Below are 7,879 nucleotides of genomic sequence, written 5' to 3'. Positions count from 1 at the left end.
TCATTTTATATTCCCCTAAAAACACTCATTTTATTGGTCACCGCCGGCGACAAATCCCGCGCGGCGCCGGCGGCCGGCTCGCACGGCCTCCAACCCATGGCGCACGACCTCCCCCCACCATCAGCTAGCAGTTGCGCGCTTGCATGGCCGGCCCTCCTCCCTGCCAGCTCAGCCCCCTACGCCGGGCCCGACGTTCCCGCCGCCGACTGGCCGCTGACATCGTCGCCCCTTCGCTCCAGGTACTGCAGCTACCCCCCCCCCCCCCCCCCCCCCCCCCCCCCCCCCCCCCCACTGCCCACCACACACACATTTAAACAGCAATAGTGGGGATCCCGTGCTTCTCCAATAGCTAATCTGAGTAGTCCTGCAGTGCTCATTGCTGAACCCTTGTTCTTTCAGTAACATTCCATGGGGATTCTTTCGGTTCTGTATTCTGAAGCCTATCCAATGTTCAATGTTCAGACAAAATTGATGTACTTACCCAATGTTCACTGCGGTGTTCAATATTCAGACAAATTTGAAGTACTTACCCAATGTTCACTGCTGTGTTCAATATTCAGACAAATTTGAAGTACTCACCTAATGTTCACTGTTTTGTTCAATATATGCAGACAACTTTATAAATACAATTTGTTTTGGACTCTTAACCTTGACTCTGAAAGCACAATGTACTACTACATGCCTAGTGTCCGCACGAAAACGGACAAATATGTGAACTTGGCAAGACTCCTAAAGACTGTGTAATAATATTTCGTAATTCATAAGAGAAGGCAGTAGCATAGATGATGTGAGTCACACAGACTGTGTTACTCAAATGATATTTTATAACCAAAATATTTTTTAGTTTGAGTCAGAGATAGAAAATGCAGCTCAGCTCAGTTCATGCGCTACTACTCCCATTTCAGATTAGCTTTCTGATCTTTACACCCAGCAAGAAAAGAATCTGTCACAGAGGAATTGAAACGTATTGGCTTTCGCCGAAGGATTAATGTCACACACACATCAGAAACAGAGCAAATTTGGGGCATTTTTCTCTACTCTTTTCTTCAAGCCCACTTATTACAAGGCTCAGTTTTATCTAGTACCCGCACGATACGTACATACTAAGTGCTCAACTTTATAAATTCAACTCGTCTTGACTCTGACATCCAAACACTAACAGAAATATATTAAGTTATTAACTAATTTGGCTAGACTCCTAAATAGTACAGTGTAATAATATTTTCTACTCAAATGGTGAGTCACATACATTGTGTTACTCAAATGAAATGTTTTTCCTCCTGATGCGCCCGCTTCTTGCTACATCTGTAAGTTGTGTTGCTTGCATCTTACAGCTTATCATGTAGTTGTAGTAGGGTGGTATGCGTGACCTCCATGCAAGAGCCTTGAATTTCCACGTGGTACTGTACGGCCTAAGATGATGTTGTCACTAGTGATCTTGGGGACTCAGAGTTCGACTGGTGCAATGGAAGAGGGATAAAATTAACAACGGGTGATACTAGCTATTTGGGGTGTTGCTCAATTTTGACTAGAGACCTGGGTGGGTGTTCTGGATGGAAGATTTGAAGGTGAGTCAAGGTAGTATGAGGCACTGAGGCTAGTGCTGGATGGATCAGCATGCTATATATATGATGTGGTGGCGACTTGCCAACTTTTGAGTGAGTCTTTGTCTGCCGTGTGGAACTGAGTCTGACTTGACTCGTAGCAAATCTATGCCAAAACAGCATCTGCATCTAGATGATAGATGATGCACATAATTATAATTTGTTACATGTCACAGTCTCATATATATCAGAACTAACTAACTGGTGCCCTTTTTCCTTGTAGAAATTTCTCCTTGACGTGTTATATAATAAGTTGGACTTTATTTGGGTAGACTGTTCTACAAGGAGTGGTGGTTTAGTGAAATTAAAACCATAAATGAGACAAGGAAGAGAAAAACATGCCGTTTGTTGACTGGAGGGTTGAATTTTCACTTTTGACAAAAGACTGAGAAATGAATGGCAATGCAGTCTAGAAGGAATTTTGGTGTTTGGCTCCAGGAATAGTCGAATTTGCTTTGCTTTCTACGTTCAGCGAGAGAAAGCAGTCTCGCATTTCTTCGAGAAGAGCGATATGACCGAAATATCGGCCGATACTAGTTCTGTTTTACCGCGGTTAGCAGTATTTTTTTTGACACTCATACTGCCGTTAGCAGTAACTTGGCAATTAAACTGATTAACAATAAGAGCAGCAAAGCCAGGCCCATCAATCCCAGTCATTCATTCCTGCTTTGCTAGCCGTTAACTGAACCTGTACCTTCAGTTTCAGGTGTTGTTGTACTCAGAGCAGCTGGAACTGTGCCCGGCCTCCTTGGCAAGCACTGCACTTCCTCCTTCCCAGGCATCCTTGCTTGCTGCTGCATTTCCTTGAACTCCTGGCGCTGCAGCTTCCGTCCATTGAAGCAACTATATGTGGTCAGGCCAGTTAGATCCCATGTTTCTCCAATGGGGATGGGGTAACAATAATCCCCTGACCTCTAGTGCTGACTGCTGACTCCTGAACCCACAAGGAGCATATTTGGAGAAACAAGTTTATCAGATTATCATATTTCATTAAATAAAGATGTCTGAACTACCACAGTTACCAATAACATTCAGCTTCTCCAAAAACTAGTATGGTGGGCTTCACCTTCAACTTTTGTGTCAGCTAGTCACTCAGTTGCCCTTGATCATAGCCATATCTAGCTGCTCCTTGATCTGTTTGAGCGACAATTAATACGGGACGGAGGTAGTAGGTAATAACTTTTTGTATGGTAAAGATCACCCCGCCTCCTCCTGGGCAAGTTAATAACTCATATCATTGATTCGATACTGAATTATGGAAATCTGATACTTGTTCAAGCTTGTGTTATGCATTTTATGAAAATTGTAATCATTTCTATACTGTCTAAGTTCTAAATGGATGTCATATTTTTTTTAATCTAAGGCACCTGGGCATTAGATAAGTTGCTATGTTGTTTGCTTGTACTCCTTTTATGGCCTTTATCTGTTGCTACGGGAACTAGAACATGGACTCCCCCCCCCCCCCCACACACACACACACAAAAAAAACAGAACACGGATTGCAAAATTCAATCTAATTTGTTCCCTTCTCGCCATTTATTTATCTATTATTATTTTTTCTGAGTCAAAAGATAGAAAAAGCAGCTCAGCTCATGGGATGATAGACAAGAAACCAACAACTTAATTCTATCTTATCGTTACCTCCACTACTCCCATTCCAGCTTAAGTTTCTGATCTTTAAACCCAGCAAAAAAAGAATCTGTTACAGAAAATAAATGCGACAGAGGAATTAAAACATGTGGGTTTTCACCCAAGGATCAAGTGCACGCACACATGAAAAACAGAGCAAATTTGGGACACTTTTCTGTACTTTTTCTTCATGTTCAAGGATTATTGCAAGGCTTAGGTTTATACAGTACCCATAGTATCCAGATCAATCGGATATGGACTCAAGCACTCAACTTTATAAATACATTTTATCTTGGACTCTGATTTAACCGGCAATGCAAACATTGTTTTGATTCTGAAAGTACTTGCCCAAACACAACCAGAATGTACTTGACATGCAAACTTATGCTACTAGGATAGAAGTCCTCCATGCCTACATGTTAGTAGACATATATGTTAACTATTTAGCAAGACTCCTAATTAAGGCAGAGTAATAATATTTCCTAATTCACAGGACAACACGGTAGCATACATGATATGAGTCACAGATAGTGTGCTACTCAAATAAAATGTTCTTCCTCTTGATGCACACGCTTCTTCCTTCCCACGGTAAGTTCTGGTGCTTGCATGTTACAGCTTATTGTGTAGTTGTAGTAGGGCGGTATGCGAGACCTCCATGCAAGAGCCTCAAATTCTCCACAGGGTAGTGTACCACCACATCCTAAGAGAATGTCCCGCAGATTGATCTTAGGGACATTCTCACTGGAATCTGACTGATGATAGTTGCAAAGCATGAAATATCTGTGGCTCTTCACCAATCTCCAACAATACACTGGTGCATCTTCCCGCAAACGAAGGTACGGGTTATGGTCAAACATAAGGAGATTTGCCTGTTTACTTGCTCGTACACATTCAAGAACTGCGCACCAGAATTGAGCATTGAAGTTCTGTTGCAGTAACCCAGCAACAACATGCGCGCTTGTGAAACACTGTCTCTGTTCCAAAGCGATCTCCATAGCCATAGTTGCCAGTTTTGGATGCTCGCCAGGATTTATGCTTCCAAATGCAATTGACTTGAAAAAATGCCAATAAGCTTCTTGAGAGATATAGTCCAGTCGAAGTGCTCCCGTTGTTCCCAGATTCACAATTCTATCTGACCGACTGGTAATTATGATTTTGCTCCCGCCACAAGGTGTCATGCAGGTTACGGAAGATTTCAGACTTCTCCATGTTTCCTCGTTAATATCCTTGGCTAGTTCAATAATAATCAGCAACCTGTTTCGAGAAGCAAAATTCTGATGCCTGAATTTAATATTGTTTTCTCTCAGGTTGATCACTCCTTCATCCTTAAGACTTCCTTTTGGAAAGAAGAGGATCATCGAGAAGCGATCACGCACACTCTCATCCCTACAGACATTCTCAACAAGAGTGCTCTTCCCTACTCTTATTGGACCAACGATCGGAAGTACAGCCAAATCTTGAGTAGGACACATCAAGAAATTTAGGACCCGTTCCCGTTCTGTTTGGCGACCAAACATGCAGTTGTCCAATAGCAAATACGTGCCATAAGGTTGGCGGAGGATGCGAGGATATAACTGCAAGAAGAAAAGAAACTCCTTCATACCAGCCACGGTGTCTTCAAGGGTGTCCACCATCCGTTGCAGCTCTTCTCGCATGTTGTTCGTGCCGAACAACACTGCTTCTCTGTTGCTGCTACCACAACGTGTGTGAGAGAAACGAAGGCGTTTGATTGAACTGCCTTTAGACAGTGCAGATGAGGAGTGGCTCATCTCCTCCTCCCCCTCCTTCTCGTCGAGGGAAGCTTGGAAGCTCAAGGCATCGAGAACGTAGCGGCCTCTGTACATTCCTTGCCTCAACATCTTGAGCTGACGGAGCATCCCCTGGTTGGTGATGTCCCGCACCTCGGCCTCCTCGACGATGATGTCGATTCTCAGTAGGACACTCTGTAGCCTCCGCAGAATCCGGTCGATGCCAGGCTGCTGCTGGAAGTATTTGCTGATCACGAACGAAGCTGACCTGCTGATGAGGTCGCCTACGATTGCAGAGACGAGGATATCCATTGATCGCGAACCACCTCGACTCAGAGCTCGAGTGGCGTGATGGAAGAGGGATAAAATTAGCGATGGTGATACTAAATATTTGGGGTGTTGCTCAATTTTGACTGGAGACCTGGGCTGGTGTTCTGGATGGAAGATTTGAAGGTGACTGGCTATGGACTATGGCACTGAGGCTTGGTGCTGGATGGGGCGTGCTATATATATGTATATATGATGTGGTGGTGCTCTACCAATTTTTGAATGAGTCTTTGCCTGCCGTGTGGAACCGAGTCTGATGAGTCACTCATTGCGAATCAATGCCAAAACAGCACTAATTTTTCTTACTTTATACCTCTAGTTAGTAAGTGGCGAATCATGACCTGTAATGCTTTTGCGATTCTCAATTGAATAAGCTATGTTGTGGATTTAATGGAATGTTAGTGTAACTTTTAGTTTATAACTTCTATATGTGCTAATGGCATTTAGAAATGTGTCTCAAGTCGAATACATATTTCCTTCTGTTTTTTGAGGTGTGGTAGTCTTCAACTTTTTTTGTAGGGTCAAAGTGTACTTTTTACAAACCAAAAGACAGGGCCGCCGCATCCAGACATAGATGATGCACAGGAACACTATTTATTACATTTAACTTGGACTTGGACTTGACTTCTACGAGCAGTGGTGGTTTAGTCAAAGATGTCCACTGATGGCTGAATGTTGACAGAAGACTGAGAAATGAATGACAAGGCCGTCTAGAAGGACCACTCGGCTGGCAGGCTGGTGAAGTTTCATGATGGATCTTTGTCGACACCGCTCGGTCCCAACGTCCATGGACCTGCGTTCTCCAGTGTCCTTGACCTGCCGGCGTCCTCTACCGGTGTGGTTTCGACCCCGGCGCACCTGCTGCTGCCCCCCTTCTAGCTTCGGTTCGCCGGTGTTCTGGTGGCTGCGTATCGGGCAGCACGGATCAAGGTTCCCTTCCGGCTTCAGATTGCCGGCGGTGTCGGCCGCCATCTTCCCATCCGTGTCGGCTTTCTACCTTGCTGACCCTGTCCATCCACATGTCATGTCGGTTCCAAAGCTCGCGGTTTTCGTCGGCGGCAGGTGCAACCCACCCTTTCCGAGGTAGCAGTCGCCAAGCAGGTTGGCTCCGGCATCTTTGAATCCTGGTCTGGTGGCTTTGGGATTGCTCGGAGTCAGCCAGGCAAAATCTATGCTCAGCTTGTCGATGCTGGCAGTGGCAACATTTGCGGGTGTCATTCCCTTCTTGAAGGCGATGTCATGGCCTTTATCCGTGCCCCTCTTCAAGCATCAGGGGAAACTCTAGGTCCGGTTCTCCGAATTGGATGGCGGCGGCGGCACGACGTCGTTCCCCTTCTTGAGGGTGCTATATTACTAGCTCGTGGCGTCCCCGGTGTTCTCTTTGTAGACGTTCGGCGTCTTGCTCCTCTAGTTTTATATTTGGTGGGTTTTTTTTGCGGGTGAATAATGTATTACTCAACTCAAGAAGTTCATACAATCAGTCGTAGCAAGCTCCATAGCAGCCGTAGGACCCGAACCGATCCAAGTCATGGTTCTACCTTCTAAACGAGCAAATCTATCTATGCTATCACTAACTTTATTTTGGCTAGGATTAACATGAGTAATACACGAATCACGAATAGACATGAGATATCTAATCTCCTTAATGAGCGATGAATAAACTGATCTATCCACCTCCTTTGCCTAGATCAACTTTACTGCAACAATAGAGTCCATCTCAATCTCGATAGGAAGCTCACTTTTCTGGATCGAAAACGACAACCCTTCCATGCATGCACATAATTCCGCTTCAAGAGTGTCTCGACATGAAAAAAGTTGCCTACAAAAGGAAAAAAATAATCTCACCCTTGTCATCTCTCAACACCATGCCAGCGCCTGCTGAGCCATCTTCTGCATAAGAACCATCAGAACTAAGTTTAACCCAGCCAGCCTTGGGAGCACTCCATTTAGGCCACGTCTCTCTTGTAAATGCAGTTGACCAGTTAGAAGGGTTATCATAAGTGACAAAAGATTTCCCTTTGCTTACATCCAAGGACAGGTCAATCTTAATACCGACAAGAGAATCAAGGTAGCTCACCAAAAAACGCCTCTAGACTTCCATAGGCGGTGGCGGTTTGTAATGGACCACCTCGTTCCTAATATGCCACGCCCGCCACAACAACATTAGTAGCATGGACCTTTCAATATCCGAAAGAGGCTGTAACGCATGTAGCAGCCATTCTTTACCAATGTTTTGCATGGAATTAATACTAGGCAAGGACCAAACATCTGTCATTGTATCCCAAAGCATCCTTGACAGGGTGCAGCGGCAAAGTGCGTGAAAACTGTCTTCAGGTTCCATAGAGCACACCGGGCATAGATCATTTAATTCAAGGCCCCGGTTATGTTTGTTCCTCCATGTGGGCAGAGAATCTGTAGCCACCCGCCAAGCAAAATTCTGAACTGTTGGGGGTACATCAGCTGACCAGATAAGTCTCCAGCAAAACCTTCGACCATCCGGATGAGAACTCGAACCAGTTGCTGTGCTTCTATGTGCTTCGTCAAAACCAAATTGGTAAGCTCCTAACTGAG

General features: G+C 44.7%; 2 protein-coding genes across 2 annotated transcripts; one reads left to right on the top strand and one right to left on the bottom strand.

Annotated features, from left to right (window-relative positions):
- Positions 1 to 2,866, top strand: LOC123186931 (uncharacterized). Its single transcript, XM_044598664.1, has 2 exons — positions 1 to 239; positions 2,305 to 2,866. Exons 1-2 carry the CDS (start codon positions 97 to 99, stop codon positions 2,468 to 2,470), a joined length of 309 nt encoding a protein of 102 aa, XP_044454599.1. The 5' UTR covers positions 1 to 96; the 3' UTR covers positions 2,471 to 2,866.
- A 543-nt stretch (positions 2,867 to 3,409) lies between these two features.
- LOC123186930 (putative disease resistance protein RGA3) lies at positions 3,410 to 5,449 on the bottom strand. The gene has a single exon (XM_044598663.1). The coding sequence runs from the start codon at positions 5,291 to 5,293 to the stop codon at positions 3,773 to 3,775; it is 1,521 nt and encodes a 506-aa protein (XP_044454598.1). The 5' UTR covers positions 5,294 to 5,449; the 3' UTR covers positions 3,410 to 3,772.
- Between the last annotated feature and the right edge of the window lie 2,430 nt (positions 5,450 to 7,879).

Source organism: Triticum aestivum, chromosome 2A, assembly GCF_018294505.1.
Source record: "Triticum aestivum cultivar Chinese Spring chromosome 2A, IWGSC CS RefSeq v2.1, whole genome shotgun sequence".
NCBI lineage: Eukaryota > Viridiplantae > Streptophyta > Magnoliopsida > Poales > Poaceae > Triticum > Triticum aestivum.
The sequence above is the reverse complement of the archived record's forward strand: the minus strand, read 5'-3'. Positions and strand labels throughout refer to the sequence as shown.

What these genes read in the sequence shown, in the direction of transcription:
- LOC123186931 (XM_044598664.1), top strand. Translation starts at nt 97, where the DNA reads ATGGCGCACGACCTCCCCCCACCATCAGCTAGCAGTTGCGCGCTTGCA. An exon ending in TCGTCGCCCCTTCGCTCCAG is followed by an intron (nt 240 to 2,304) that starts GTACTGCAGCTA and finishes CTGTACCTTCAG; the next exon opens with TTTCAGGTGTTGTTGTACTC.
- LOC123186930 (XM_044598663.1), bottom strand. Translation starts at nt 5,293, where the DNA reads ATGGATATCCTCGTCTCTGCAATCGTAGGCGACCTCATCAGCAGGTCA.